Source organism: Xyrauchen texanus, chromosome 22 (genome assembly GCF_025860055.1).
Source record: "Xyrauchen texanus isolate HMW12.3.18 chromosome 22, RBS_HiC_50CHRs, whole genome shotgun sequence".
NCBI classification, from domain to species: Eukaryota; Metazoa; Chordata; class Actinopteri; order Cypriniformes; family Catostomidae; genus Xyrauchen; species Xyrauchen texanus.
The window spans coordinates 12,880,433-12,896,628 of record NC_068297.1 but is presented as its reverse complement, the minus strand read 5'-3'; the positions used below and the strand labels follow the sequence as shown (position 1 = coordinate 12,896,628).

The 16,196-nt window shown below is 40.2% G+C and overlaps 1 protein-coding gene across 2 annotated transcripts in view; it reads left to right on the top strand.

Annotated features, from left to right (window-relative positions):
- Positions 1-16,196, top strand: part of LOC127662830 (heat shock 70 kDa protein 12A-like) — a 53,794-nt gene that overhangs the window by 23,281 nt on the left and 14,317 nt on the right. For both annotated transcript variants that reach the window (XM_052154192.1, XM_052154193.1), the window contains exons 2-7: positions 1,279-1,355; positions 1,562-1,686; positions 3,082-3,268; positions 3,495-3,599; positions 5,329-5,445; positions 9,405-9,576. In XM_052154192.1, coding sequence (XP_052010152.1) covers positions 1,279-1,355; positions 1,562-1,686; positions 3,082-3,268; positions 3,495-3,599; positions 5,329-5,445; positions 9,405-9,576 — 783 coding nt within the window. The remainder of the gene's footprint in view (positions 1-1,278; positions 1,356-1,561; positions 1,687-3,081; positions 3,269-3,494; positions 3,600-5,328; positions 5,446-9,404; positions 9,577-16,196) is intronic.

Genomic DNA, 16,196 nt, shown 5'->3' with positions numbered 1-16,196 from the left:
AAAATATGAAAAGTCGGTCAAGTGTGTGTTTTTGTGAGTAACATTTTTTCATTTAGGCATTTATCATTATGGACAATCATTTTACTCCTTCAGTGTTGATTTGGATGATCCATTGTCCAATTTTAAAATCAATCTCGGTAGCTGGAGGCGGAGTGTATCGGTGAGTGGTTGAAATGAAGTGAGAGCCGCAGGTAGCTAGTCACTCAACCCGTAATTACTCGCTGAAGAGCTCCGCACTCTTTCTGTTCACTCTCGCTCGCAGTATGGGGTAAAGGCGGGAAAAAAGGATGAGCGCTCAGAGAAATGTGGCGTCCCGCGGTGTGCCGAACCCTGACGCTCATTAAGTGTTCGGGGTGCGCCACGTCCAAGTGTTTTAGTGAAGCTATTAGGCCCGGCTAATGAGGATGATGGGAATGGACAAATACAACCTCTAATTCGATTCAAATGTCAGTGTTGAGGGGAGCAGCTGTTGCTGTAGTGTTCTAAAGCTCTTAAAGGATTTGATATGACCAAATAATGTAAAATGTGAGACATAAGCAATGCTATAAAAAGTAAGTCTAAATGAGTGGTCTTTCAGACAAATTCACTGAACATTAATTGAGGCTTTTATGTCTAGTTCGGTCTATAAATTATTTTTGGGAAAGATTCATCCTTGATGGTGCCATTTAGCCCTGGTCTCCACCTGACCATGAAACATAGCTATAGAATGCTAAGGTTTAGGCACTGTTGATGTACAAACATTTACCATACAACCATAGTTTATGCCAGAATACCATAGTTACTACAGTAAAATAGTTATTGCAATAAAAATGTGTTTGGCCACCACTACAGTAGAACAATATTTTTTATAGTAATAACAATAAATTTAGTTACTGTTGCATATTGGTGTTTACCAAATTGTTGTACGTGCTTTTTCCTAATGCTCCTCCTTGGTGATCTACTCCACTTTCAAATAGTCTTGCTTTTGGTTAGCTTTGAGCCTTTACAGGCACATTTAAACATGTTCAAATGACCCAACATAAAAGTGTCAAACATTCATACATCAGAACTACCTGAAATAATTGAAATCCAGAACCTTTTTTAATGAAACATCAGAATATACCCTAACATTCCAACACATTTTGTTCAGAAGTGCATTGCAATACATGAATTGATGCCATTATCTCTGCAAATAAGGTCAGTTATGAATTTGATTACATTTAAGATAAGGATTTGGACCAAGGCTGTTTTCTTTGTGTGTGTGTGTCTCTCTCATTCTCACTTTCTTTACCTTTGCAGATGCAATGGCCACTCCATCTCCAGCCAAGAGTATGGGAGACCCAGGCATCACGCCACTCTCCCCCACACACACCCTGGTGAGCTCTGCTTTCTTTATAGCCAACGCAATTTTGCTTATTACGTGAAGCAAATGAGGCCTTAAAGTATCATCTTATTTACAATGAGCTGTAATTAATTACAACAATTGTATTGACTGACATCTACTTACAGCTCTTCCCTTGTCTTTCACATTCCCCTGTTCTCTCTAATTCTCTTTCTTATCCCTCTTTTCTTTCTACATAAGGACTCGGAACAGAATGAGCCCCCGAGAAACCACTATGTGGTGGTGGTGGCCATTGACTTCGGCACCACCTCCAGTGGCTATGCATATGCCTTCACTAAAGAACCGGAGTGCGTTCACACAATGAGGTGAGACAAAAGGGGTGGAGAGAGATGTTGAGAGAGGGGGTAAAAGGAAGTGTACACTCTAAGGAAGAGCTGAGATTTTTGTATGTTTAGATTTATTAAATCAAGTAAAATCAAAGATGCATCAAGTTTATGCATTGTGTATAATAATATGATAATTATTCTTATTTTCACAATGCTTCAAAATACAGCAACAAGCATTTTTCATGAATGTTTTATCTGTTCACCTATTATTGTTTTTTATAGTCACCTTATTTTTGGATCATTAGTCATCTTCTCACTGGCCCATCACTTGGCTTCTGTAGAGATTAAAAGAATAGTTCACCCAAAAATGAAAATTATCTCATCATACTCAACCTCATTCCATCCCAGATGTGTATGAGTTTCTTTCTTCTGCAGAACAGATATATACAGAATCCGAGTTGGGTCCGAGTTCGGTTTGACTGCTGCTACAAATACACACACACACACACACACACACACACACACACACACACACACACACACACAACACAAATAGCCCAAGGCTTGTGAGATTATTTGGGTTGGACTCAAAGTCTAGTCCTTAAATCTTTACATAAAGACAGCATCTCTTGTAAAAACTCACAAATCTCTTTCACTAAGTCTTAAGGTCTTAGTGAGTCTGAGTCTGGAAGGCGGCTGCTTTGAATCTGTTAACAGGAGATTAAACGATTGACCAACAGTATGTCCTGAATCCACAGTATCACCAATTATTATCTCTGATAAGCTGAAACCTTATGGACTATTACATTCTGCATTTTGCAGATTATCACTGATTTAGAATGGCCTTTCACAACTATTTAGAATGTATTTATTTTTTATATTATGTTAATTCTTAGCAAGAATGTAACCAAATGTTCAAGATTGGATGTGAAATGTGTTCTGTGGCATTCAGGCACTCTGCAGTCAGACACTATGCTCTGTTTGGAACTGAGCTTCTTTGCCCTGGAAGTAAAACTCATTCATATTTAAAACCCCTCTGTCTCTGTAGACAGCTTGTGCTGGTTTTTATGGCTACCTCAATGTGGATAGTGAGTATGATGACTGGGCGGGTTGTGGGATATTATAGGTCATCTTAGGTCAGTTCTATCATAATTAGACAGAATTTGGAAATACTGTAGCTTGTCACTTTTTTCTGATTAGATGTTTTATATGGCATGTATCTCACTATCTCTGTACCACACACACATACACACATGGTGAAGAAAAATAATTTGTGTATTGCATTTTATGTTTATTTTTTAGGTATTTGTAAACATTACCTCATCAAATTTCCTCTCCAGTTATTATTATTTTTTTTTTTGGAAATGGAATGAGTGAACAATTAGTTTAGTAATGCAGTTGGAAAGTGATTGGTTGATTTACCTCTGTTGCTAGGCGTTGGGAGGGTGGAGACCCAGGTGTGTCCAATCAGAAAACACCCACCACCATTCTACTGACTCCAGACAGGAAGTTCCACAGTTTTGGTTATGCAGCAAGAGATTTCTACCACGACCTGGATCCGACCGAGTCTAAACAGTGGCTCTACTTGGAGAAGTTTAAAATGAAACTACACACAACTGCTGTAAGGACACTCTTACACGTAAACTATATTGATTTTTAGAAGACAGGACAATGAGTGACCTCAGCTTCCCAGCACACTCCCATCCAGGGAAATACTGATGATTATTGTTAGAACATAGCCTCCTCATGAAATATTTATTGAGTGAACACTGTATTAATAAGTTGTGCAGTAAACTTTAAATTATAGTTGGTTTTTGAGAGGTGTTTTGTCATTTTATTTTCTCCAGAATTTGTCAATTGACACAGATCTGAATGCGGCCAATGGGAAAAGGGTGAAAGCTCTGGATATATTTGCTTATGCGCTGGCCTTTTTTAAGGAGCAGGCTCTTAAGGTATGTCTTAAAACTACAGTGCATCCGGAAAGTATTCACAGCGCTTCACTTTTTCCACATTTTGTTGTTACAGCCTTATTCCAAAATTGATTAAATTAATTATTTTCCTCAATTCTACAAGCAATACCCCATAATGACAACGTGACAGAAGTTTGTTTGAAATCTTTGCATATGTATTTAAAAAAAACACACATTTACATAAGTATTTACAGCCTTTGCTCAATACTTTGTTGAAGCACCTTTGGCACCAATTACAGCCTCAAGTCTTTTTGAGTATGATGCTACAAGCTTGACACCTATTTTGGCCACCTATTATCTGGTCCACTCAAGGACATTCACGGAGTTGTCCCATAGCCACTCCTTTGTTATCTTGGCTGTGTGCTTAGGGTCATTGTCCTGTTGGATGAACCTTTCTGAAGTTCCAGTCTGAGGTCCAGTGTGCTCTGGAGCAGGTTTTCATAAAGGATGTCTCTGTAGATTGCTGCATCCATCTTTCTCTCAATCCTGACTAGTCTCCCAGTTCCAGCCGCTGAAAAACATCCCCACAGCATGATGCTGCCACCACCATGCTTCACTGTAGGGATGGTTTTGGCCAGTTGATGAGCGGTGCCTGGTTTCCTCCAGACATGACGCTTGCCATTCAGGCCAAAAGAGTTCAATCTTTGTTTCATCAGACCAGAGAATTTTGTTTCTCATGATCTGAGAGTCCTTCAGGTGCCTTTTGGCAAACTCCAGGTGGGCTGTCATGTGCCTTTTACTGAGGAGTGACTTCCGTCTGTCCACTCTACCATACAGGCCTGATTGGTGGAGTGCTGCAGAGTATGTTGTTCTTCTGGAAGGTTCTCCTCTCTCCACAGAGAAACGCTGGAGCACTGTCAGAGTGACCATCAGGTTCTTGGTCACCTCCCTGACTAAGGCCCTTCTCCCCTGATCGCTCAGTTTGGCCGAGCGGCCAGCTCTAGGAAGAGTCCCGGTGGTTCCAAACTTCTTCCATTTACGGATGGAGGCCACTTTGCTCATTGGGACCTTCAATGCTGCAGACATTTTTCTGTACCCTTCCCCAGATCTGTACCTCGATACAATCCTGTCTCGGAGGTCTACAGACAATTCCTTTGACTTCATTGCTTGGTTTGTGCTCTGACATGCACTATTAACTGTGGGACCTTATATAGACAGGTGTGTGTACATTCCAAATCATGTCCAATCAACTGAATTTACCACAGGTGTACTCCAATTGTAGAAGTTGTAGAAACATCTCAAGGATGATCAGTGGAAACAGGATGGACCTGAGTACAAATTTTGAGTGTCATGGCAAAGGCTGTGAATACTTATGTACACGTGATTTTTTTTTTATTTTGTATAAATTTGCAAAGATTTCAAACGAACTTCTTTCATGTTGTCATTATGGGTTATTGTTTGTAGAATTTTGAGGAAAATAATGAATTTAATCCATTTTGGAATAAGGCTGTAACATAACAAAATGTGGAAAAAGTGAAGTGCTGTGAATACTTTCCGGATGCTCTGTAGATACTGTATGATCATCTTTTTTACATGATTACATTCTGATTTCAAATATTTAATCAGACTCTTAATAAACAGGTTTTGCATAAAACTCACCAATGTGTCTTTTTCTAATTGTTTTTTGTCTGTGCCTTTAAAAGCATTTTAAAGTGACACAATGGGTGATGTAAAATGCCTCCCTCTGATGATGGTTTGTGATTGGTTACAGGAGCTGAGTGACCAGGCAGGGGCGGAGTTTGATAATGCTGACGTCAGATGGGTCATCACTGTACCGGCCATCTGGAAGATGCCAGCCAAGCAATTTATGAGAGAGGCAGCATATAAGGTGCACTGTTTGTGTCTTTCTTTCTCTCTTTTCATTGACACCCGTATGCACAAAATCCACACACACACATGTCTAACTGTGATTAATGTGCAGATTGGTCTTTTGTGTGTGTGTGTGTGTGTGTGTGTGTGTGTGTGTGTGTGTGTTTCACAATAACAAGTGTCATATTCATACTTCCACTCCCCAGGGTGATGATAGACTTTTATTACATCTAAATTAGCTTTTGGCTTTCCATTACATAGAAATATAACAGTCCGCCACTGGCCATGTGCCACACAAGTTTGATGGATGTGTTGTACAAATCCCTGGTGGCAATTTTAGGTACTGCAGTATTGAGATGTACTGTGAGTATCCTCTATTGTTAGCACAGTGGTTAGATTACAGTATATAAAGAGAGAGAGAGAGGGAGGGGAAGAGATGGCTATTTTACTGGCATATGCTATTACCATGAATTCATAAGAAGATACAGAGAGAAAGGAAGAATTAAAATAATTGTTTGTTTTGATTTTTGTTTTGTTTTTTGTCCAAGTTTGTTTGCTTTGAGGCAATCTACATGCTAGTTGATAAATTATGCAGTCATCCATTTACATTTTCTGTCCTTCTCTATCAGGAAAACAGACAAAAAAATTATTAATTACTCATCTAGCACTCACGGGCGTATTCAAATTTTCGTCCTGAATGTTCCTGCCAGTGACTAGCAATAGTAAATCATGGCTATGATGTGAACTAAAGGCTATTGGTTATTTAAAAAAAAAGGGACAAGCCCATTGATTTGTCCTGAATTCCTGTTTCAATAGAAAATACACCAACACAGGAAAGACAACTGCACACATTGGGCCATTTCATGGGTTTTTAAGACGGATACAGAAGCAGATCAGGGAAATGAAAAGGTAGAGTAGAAAGGAAAAGTAGAGGTATTACCGGAAAAGGAAAAAGGAGACGGTGATCTCACCCCTTAGATACAACCTCTGTTTCTCTGCTCTCGCTCTCAATCTCTCTCTCTCTCACACACACACACACACACACACACACAGTGGAATTGTATCACTGACACACTGTGGGCGTGAATGTCTTTGGAACAGATGGCATGATTTTGTATGTGAGTATGTGTGTTCAGATCTGTTGAAAAATGGCCAGTGTGCGTGTTCTCTTACGTTATGCATATGTCCTGGATTAATGAGATTATGAGACACAAATCAATAAAAACAGAAAGCAGACAGGATGAAAACCAGAAACAGAGAAATAACTGAGAGAGAAAACCAGAAAGAACCAGAAAGACTATGACAGCATTTATGAAACATAACCTAGTTAATAGAATATTCAAGGTTCAATACAAGTTAAAGGGATAGTTCACCCAGAAATTAAAATGATCTTATCATTTACTCACCCTCATGACATCCCAGATGTGTATGACTTTCTTTCTTCAGCAGAACACAGATTAAGATAATGAGCAGAATATCTCAGCTCTGTTGGTCCTCATAATGCAATTTATGGACTCAAATATTTTTTGTTTCACACCACACCTACTGTATCATATCGCTTCAGAAGATATGGATTTAACCACTGGATTTTTATAGATTACTTTTATACTGCATTTTGGGCCTTCGAAGTCCTGGTCAACATTCACTTCTATTGTGAGGACCAACAGAGCTGAAATATTACTTTACAAATCTTTGTTTGTGTTTTGCAGAAGAAAGTCATACACATCTGGGATGGTATGAGGGTGAGTAAATGATGAGAGGATTTTCATTTTTGGGTGAACTATCCCTATAAACTCATCGACAGCATTTGTGGAGTTAATGTGGATTGTCACAAAAATACATTTCAATTTGCCCCTCCTTCTCATTAAAAAAAGCAAAAATCGAAATTACAGTGAGGCACTTATATTGGAAGTGAATGGGGCCAGTCCCATAGTGTAAAAACATTATTTACTATCCTTTACTGTACAAAGTTATATCCAATTTACAACTTTTCCATGACAACTTAATATCGTAAACCATAAAACGACTGTAAAAATTATTTGAACTTTATAGCTGAAATAAAACAGTTTTAACTAAATAATTTATTAATTTATTAAGGACTTTTATAAAATTATAAGCTTCTCGGATCTGCCTCTAAAGCCCATTCACTTACATTGGGTAAGTGCTTCACTGTAACGTCGATTTTCTTAAGAAAAAGAGGGACGATTTGAAATGATTTCGTTGTGGTAATCGACGTTATGTCACAAATGCTGATGATTGAGCTTGACATATCATGTGGTGCGATGTGCTATACTCCATCTTAAACCATTAAATGCTGTTTGAAAATTTTTATGTTTAGGAATTTATTTGTCACACTGCAGGACCATTTTAAATGAAATGTGAAGCCAAAAAAAGGATATTAAAAGGGTTAAAAGCACCTAAAATATTTAGGTATAATATTCCCTTATACATTCATTAAAATGTTTACCTAAATTTCAAAATGTCCATGGACATGTTATACATCAATTTTCCATTACTTAATTAAAGCATAATTATGTACATCAATGTTTAGACTAACACTAATTATTTATTCATTTTATCAATTAATGACTGAATATAATCTGTATTTATACCTCTGCCAGTCTCACATTTGTAATAATCATAGCACAGTCAAACAAATGGTAAATACTGTAGAGAGAGAGAGAGAGAGAGAGAGACAGAGACAGAGACAGAGACAGACAAAGCCAGAATGGGAGGAAGAGCAGGGTGTGGCCTCGGCTTCTCTCATCATCTCAATCCAAAGCAAATAAATAAGAGACATAAAGGACAAGAGTAAGTGAGTTAGACAAATGTATAGTAAGAGAAGAGAGAGCATGTCAAGAGACAGAGAGAGAAGGGGGAGTCTGCAACACCTGATATCTGCAGAGGGAATTCCTGCAAAGCTGGCCTTAGAAGTGTGTGTGTGTGTGTGTGTGTGTGTGTGTGTGTGTGTGTGTGTGTGTGTGTGTGTGTTGAGTCAGCTCTCTGTAACAGCAGGATCAGAGGAAAGAGGGAAAGGACATTGCATTTTCTTTCTCTCACTCTCTGCACCTCTTTTTGCTTACACTGTCGCTCTGTAACGCATTGAATTCTCAGAACAGTATCACTCAGCACAGCTTTTGTGTATGTGTGTGCTTTTTGCTTTATTGTTGTTTTGTTTGTTTTTTACATTTTTATTATTATTATTTTATTGTATTTTTTTACAGTTACACCCGCCTATTTGAAGTGAAGTTATGTCATTCTGATGTATGTGGCTTATGTACTAGTATCATTTAAATTTCACAACATCCAGCAAATAAGTCATGGCAGTTCATATTTGGGTGTGGGTGTTTAGGGTTGTGTCCCAATAACTGTTTGTGATTTTGCAGAGAGTATATAAAAAATCGGACGCCACCTTTTTGCAGAATGTTAATATTACAGCTGATGTGTGTTATTTTCTTTTGCTGTTAAAATTCTTTCTCGTATCCCAACGTATTATCAAGTCAACCTCAAGTAAGGTTGATTTCACCTGTGGCTCTGTGGCACTATCAAAACATTCCACTGTTTGTCTGTCCAACCAGCCCGACACAGCTAAATTTGCTCGAACAATAGTGTGAGTTTGTGGCAGGATTATCTGTTTGTACAGCCTATGGAAGATGGGGGGATTTTTCTGGAATCTGTTCGAAAACGGTGATAATATTTGCTATTCCATTTGGTGATGCTATTGGTGCAGAAATTACACACTTCAGTTTTAATATTTGGTTTTCGGCTTCTCTAAATATATTGTGTTATAAAATGTGACTGATGCAAATTGTGAATAACATTCAAGTTCATGAGCAGGCTTTTATAAAAGAATTGACAGTTCCAGTCAACAGTTTGGACATACCTACTAAATTTTTTATTTTTTCTATGTCAAAAAGTCATTAGCTAGTTATATGTTAGTGTCTAATAATTTCTTGTGTGTTCTCTGTGCTCATCTAGGCTGGTCTGGTTTCTCGTGACATCCCCGAGCAGCTGATCATTGCCCTTGAACCTGAGGCTGCGTCTATTTACTGCCGTAAGCTCCGCCTCCATCAAATGGTTGATTTGGACACCAAAACATCCCTGAACGGTTACAGTCCAACAGAGAATGTTGGAGGCGGAATGACGCAGGGTAAGCCACACTTTTACCATATAACAGAGATTCATATGTGGCAAAACATACTGCAATGAGGATAAACCACATCAAACACAGATGATAGTATTCTCAAGCTTACACTGCATTTATTTTTGTTGAAAAGTGTATAAGCATAATACTGCCCACGTGTACTGTGTACTTTCTTTAGGATCACCTACTAGGGAACAATTATTACCTAGTCTTATTGAATGAACATTACTATATTTTTGCAAACTTAGTTTTACGTGCTGCGGTCTACATTTCGACACAGTTTTCAACTGAAATTAACAATAGAGGTGCACACCGACTGTGCGTTTTATTCACTTTCACACAAATCACGAGTGCAATGGTTGATTATGACTAAATAAACACATATTTTTTGCTCTATTACTCACACACTGCTGTGTAATGATACCAAAAATGTGAAAAACGATACATTTTAACGTTTGCATTAAAGACCCACCTTCATTTACACACTTATTCCAATGTGATGAGCTTGTGCATAGCGTGTTGGACTTGGATATAGGAAGACCATGTTGGCACACGTTAGACAAAAGGGACAAAGAAGAAACACGATGCTTAGTGACCCCAATCCAATCAAATCACTTTATTGTCACACTACCATGTACACAAGTGCAACAGTAGGTGAAAGTCTTGTGTGCAGTTCCGAGCAACACAGCAGTCATGACAGTGACGAGACATACCAATTACAGTAAACAACATATTTACACAACACAATTTACATATCAAATGTACACATACTTACACAACACAATAATTATATACAATGTACAGTAAACAATACACACAATATAGAATACACATACAATAAAAATAAAGAATAAAGAGTATATAAAAAATATATATACAGTAGTTGTATTGTGGAGAATATAATTATGACAGTCCAGTGTGAGATATAAGATTAACAAAGTGCAGTGATGATTATTGATCGTGACAGAGCAAGTGTTCAAAAGTCTGATTGCTTGGGGGAAGAAGCTGTCATGTATTCGGCTGGTGCGGGTCCTGATGCTGCGATACCGCCCATGACTCGGGTGGCTGGAGTCTCTGATGATCCTCCGAACTTTTTTCACACACCGCCTGTTATATATGTCCTGGAGGGAGGGAGGCTCACCTCCGATGATGTTTCTGGCAGTTCGCACCACCCTTTGCAGGGCTTTGCGGTTGTGGGTGTTGCTATTGCCGTACCAGGCAGTGACGCAGCCAGTCAGGATGCTCTCTACAGTACTGGTGTAGAACCGTGTGAGGATGTGGTGGTTCATTCCAAACATCCTCAGCTGTCTCAGGAAGAAGAGGTGCTGGTTAGCCTTCTTCACAACGGCCTCAGTGTGGACAGACCATGTGAATTCCTCAGTGATGTGGACACCGAGGTACTTGAAACTGCTGACTCTCTCCACCGGTGCTCCATTGATGGTGATGGGGCTGTGTTCTCTGTCTTTCTTCCTGAAGTCCATCACAAGCTCCTTGGTTTTACTGATGTTGAGGGAGAGGTTGTACTCCTGACACCAGAGAGTCAGAGTGTGCACCTCCTCTCTGTTGGCTGTTTCATCATTGTCAGTGATCAGACCTACCACCATCGTATCATCAGCAAACTTAATGATGGCATTGGAGCTATGTGTTGCCACACAGTCATGTGTGTACAGGGCATACAGGAGTGGGCTGAGAACACAGCCCTGCGGGGCTCCAGTGTTGAGGGTCAGTGATGAGATGTTGCTGCCCATTCTAACCACCTGGCGTCTGCCTGACAGGAAGTCCAGGATCCAGCTGTACAGCGAGCTGTTTAAGCCAAGAGTCCAGAGTTTCTCATCAAGCTTGGAGGGCACTATGGTGTTGAATGCTGAGCTGTAGTCTACAAACAGCATTCTCACATATGTTTCCTTTTTTCCAGATGGGAGAGAGCAGTGTGTATTGTAGATGCAATGGCATCATCAGTGGAGCGGTTGTTGCGGTAGGCAAACTGCAATTGGTCCAAAGACGTGGGAAGCACAGAGCAGATGTGATCTCTGATTAGCCTCTCAAAGCATTTGCTGATGATGGGGGTCAGAGCAACAGGGTGCCAGTCATTTAAGCAAGTGATTTTGGCTTGCCGGTAACAATGAACGCGGCCTCAGGGTGTGCGGTTTCATGCTCACTTATACTCCCATACAGTTCCTTGAGTGCCCGGTCTGTGTTGGCTTGTGGAGGAATGTACATAGCTGTGATAATGACTGCTGTGAATTCCCTCGGTCGCCAGAATGGTTGACACAGAAGCATGAGATATTCCAGATCAGGGGAGCAGAAAGACTTGATAAAATGTACGTTCCTCTGATCACACCATGATTTGTTGATCATAAAACATACACCACCACCTCTGTTTTACCTGAGAGGTCTTTCGCTCTGGGGTTCTTTGTGCTCGGTGCACTTGCCACATCGAGAACCCCGCGGGTTCGATTGCTGAGTCTGGAATCTCCACAGCCAGCCAGGTTTCTGTAAGGCAAATAACGCAGCAGTCCCTCATCTCTCGTTGGAAAGAGATCTGCGCTCTCAGCTCGCAGAGCTTGTTGTCCAGAGACTGAACATTTGCCAGTAGTATACTGGGTAGCGGGGGTCGATTTGCACAACGTCTTACTCTGATGAGAACGCCAGCTATTTTTCCCCTTTTCCTTCTGCGTTTCTGCGGCCGGGCAGCACAGACAAAGGGCTCCACTGGCGTGTTTGTAAACAGCGGGTCGGCATTGAGGAATTTGAAGTCCGGTTTACGGTGTGTAATTGTAGAACCAATGTCCAAAAGCGTTTTTCTGTCGTATACAATAAGGCAGACCACATCCAAGACAAAAAAACAAAAAACTGTAAACAAAGCAAACAATAAACTGCAGTTTTGTGTCCGAGCTTGCAACGCAGCAGCCATACTCGGCGCCATCTTGAGTCCAATTGAGTATATCAGTTAATAATTAATACAATGCAGTCAATAAACTTCCGACCTACAACTACAAACTAAACCGTGACGTGATTAGATATGGTAACCAAAATAAGCCTATAACACATGAGAGGACGGTGTGTGTGTGTGTGTGTGTGTGTGTGTGTGTGAGGAGTGACGAGAGTACGTCACGTGAGATTTACGGCCAGAGAGTATAGCTGCGAATGTGGGCGGAGAGAAGCCGGTTAATGGGGTCTGCCCGTTTACAGCGTGTCTCCACTTGCACAATAACTTGGGTCAAAGCTGAGCTTTATCACAAAGTTATCTACTAGCCAAATGTTTGTGAGGGGTCGTGCGTGCGCGTGTGCATGCATGCGTGTGTGTGTGTGCGTGCGTGTGTGTGTGTGGTTAGTACGACAGAGAGAGAGAATAAAGTGGCGGCGCTGAAGCCGGTTTTGCGATCGTGGGAGAGAAGGCAACTGTTAGTTTATCATTCAGAGACATGGTGAATGGCTCGTAACCCTTCTCGTGGCCTTTGGTCCTTTAATGGATAAACACAGTGTGCCGGTCTCATCCGCGATGGCGTAAATACACAACAGTCCAACGTGGTTGGATTACAACACAGCAAACTCTCATTTGTGATACCAGTATGTTATATTAATACCTTGAGTATTATTAGCAACAATGAGCGGACTCGGTGGTCCGTAAACTGACATTAACCTCTTACTTGGATTGCGTGGGGACGCATGTAGAACGTGTGTTCATCCGTCGTTTGACTCTGACTCGGTTCCTCGAGGCTCGGGTGATGATGGGAGGCCGTTTCCTCGCTCTGTCGGCGGGCGGTACGGCTGCTGATTAACGGTGGGCTGGCGGAGAAATCAGCGACGTCAACTTGATTGAAGAGGGAAGGGGATTCTTCTTTCTTTGCTTCTGCAGGCAAACGGATGAAGATTGCTCGGCGGATTGCTCAGCAGTCTCCTTCGGATCCGTTACAGTGTTCAGTGGAACACAGAATAATCCCAACTCATCCAGCAAGACAGAGATTGTATGGCTGCAGTTTCAAGTTGCACGTTACTTCCTTGTGCAACGAGGCAACACCTGACAGCAGCAATGAGCTACGTCTACGTACGGCACGCTAAGTCACTGGAAGCAAGGTACAGAACGATTTTCGAGGTATTTCTTCTCCTGATGACATCATAGTTGAGGTGCGTTCTGTTGAGTGCCTCATCCAATAGGAGTTGAGAGTTCGATCCTTTGGAATTTCACACAGTTGTAAAGTGAGCAAGGCTTCTTGGGATTTGTAGTCGGTTTTGTACTCCCTTTGTTTGATTTTGGCACGGTTTTTTCAGCAAGATTTATGACTTTGTTTTTGTGGGCCTCAGTCAGGCTTTACGACTGTGTTAGGCCTGCCTTTGTCTTGTATCTGAATACATGACATCCGCATGCTCACCACGTGCTTATCGTGTGGACAGGAAGGGGGAAACTTTGAACGCAACAATGTGTGTGTGTGTGTGTTTTCAGTTAAACACAGAACTGCATATTGCTAATGAAATACGTGTAATCCCTGTATGTTGTGTATTTCTGAGGTATATCAAACTCGTTAGAACTGTTTCGTTGTGTGTTTTAAACTCTGAGGCCTCATATTTAATAGCCGAAGAGTGTATATTCCTTTCTAAGTGTACTAAATACACGTTCCTTGGTATCAAATTAAACCTTACGACTTGTCCTAGTTGAATATAAATATAAGATTACCTTAGAATGGTGTTCTGCTAGGTATTACCATCTTTTGAGTTATTCAAACCAAAGCCAGACCCGGTCATAAGAAACATGCAAATGAGCTGTGACGGAACAAAGGAATCATTCTCCTGCCCAAAGAAAGGGGACTTTACGACCCCCAAAGGAATGCTCAGACTGCTGAAGCTCACTGCTTTCTTACTGAGAAGGAGAAATGACACCTTTTAATCCTATATATGCTATATATATAATCCATGTGATAAAAATATTGACATGTATCTAATGTGCCATCTCACAATTTCCCTTAAATGTTGCTTGATCTATGTTTCTTGCAAACTCTAATGGGTTAATGTTTCAGACTTTGCATACTATGGTTAACCGAAATCATATGTGTGGCATATTTGGTCTCTATAACTTGGTATTTTGAAGATCAAAATGACTGTGTACATGATATGTCGATAACAACAACATATTAGTATTACAAGTATATTTCCTAGTTTCTTTCTTGCTCATGCAATGAGAAATGTGAGAACAAAGAGCAATAAACCAAATTCCCGCCTGGAACCCAAACCCTTCTCATTGGTCGAGCCAATGAGAGGTGGGACATGTTTTCTAAGGTTATAAATGCTCTTAGCTCTTATTTCTCGCTCTCTTATCTTATCTTAGTCCTCTCTTAGTCCTCTCTTAGCCCTCTCTTAGCCCTCTCTTAGCTCTCTCTTAGCCTCTCTTGCTTCCTGCCTCTCTTGTTTTCTGGTCCTCTGAGCCTTGTGCTCTCTCACTTTCTCGCTGAATGATGCCAAACTAGAAGGCCCCAAGGACTCCCAAGCGTGCGCCAGGCTACGGCCTTGTCTCTGACTCCCACTGGTTCTCTCTCTCATCAAGACAACATCATCAAAGATCAACTCAAGCCATCAACAAATTGCATCAGGACAGTTTAATTCAAATGGGACATGCAAGTATCAAACTTAGTCTCATTATTTGATACATTAAGTATCCTTAACCCCTTTCTAAAAGGGCGTGTCAGAACTAATATGATGGTTTGCTCAGGCTGTTGATCTGCTGAACTTCAAACAATGCTATAACTTCTTGCCTTCCTGTATTCTGCTTCAGCCCTCTTTCCCTTGGTAAACTGTATGAATGTATGTATATGTATGTTAGAGTAGTTTAAATGTTTAGTCTAGTTAATAAAGTCTTGTTCATGTCACATGTAAAGTTGTCTGTGTCTCAAGCTCATATCTAAAGATCATAGATTTTGACTACTTGCTCTTAATACTTAGTAAGAAAGACATTTCCCATGCCCCGGAAATGTACATTTCTATTAATTAATTAATAACCAATATTGAGTGTTCACGGGATGAACCGAGTATTTGGTTGTAATGTTAATGTAGCTACATCAAGTTAACCCAATTAACTGATCCAAATATTCATAATCGATTCTAACAAGTTATGATTGATTATTAATATTTCATAGAGCTGATTCGCTACAGAGGGGTGTACTCACTTTTGTGAGATACTGTATATATAATCCTTGAGTGTGACAAAGATTATTATTTATTAGTGATGTTGGAAAAAGCTTGTTGACATTTTATTAATGACTATTGAATTTACTGCAATACTGCAGAACTATAATTTTTGTGTTGGTGAATGTGTACATTAGTGCATTTTGTTTCCCAGCTGATGCATGCAGCAATGTAACTCTACTCCTCTGCAAGAACAAACTGTCAGAGAGGGAGAATTCAATCAGATGGCTTGTGTGCATTTAAGGTGAGAATAACGGAAAAAATGGGTGAAATATGATTATAGTGCTGAAGCAGAAAGGAAGTGTAAAATCGCTTGTGCTAATGTTTTGTTCTCTCTTTGCATAAGCTGTGCTATAGAAAGAGAAAACAAAGGAAAGGACGAAGGACAAGAGGAGTAGTTTATATTGATTTCTTTTTTAGCACCAGTAATATTTGTGCTCTGATGGAGC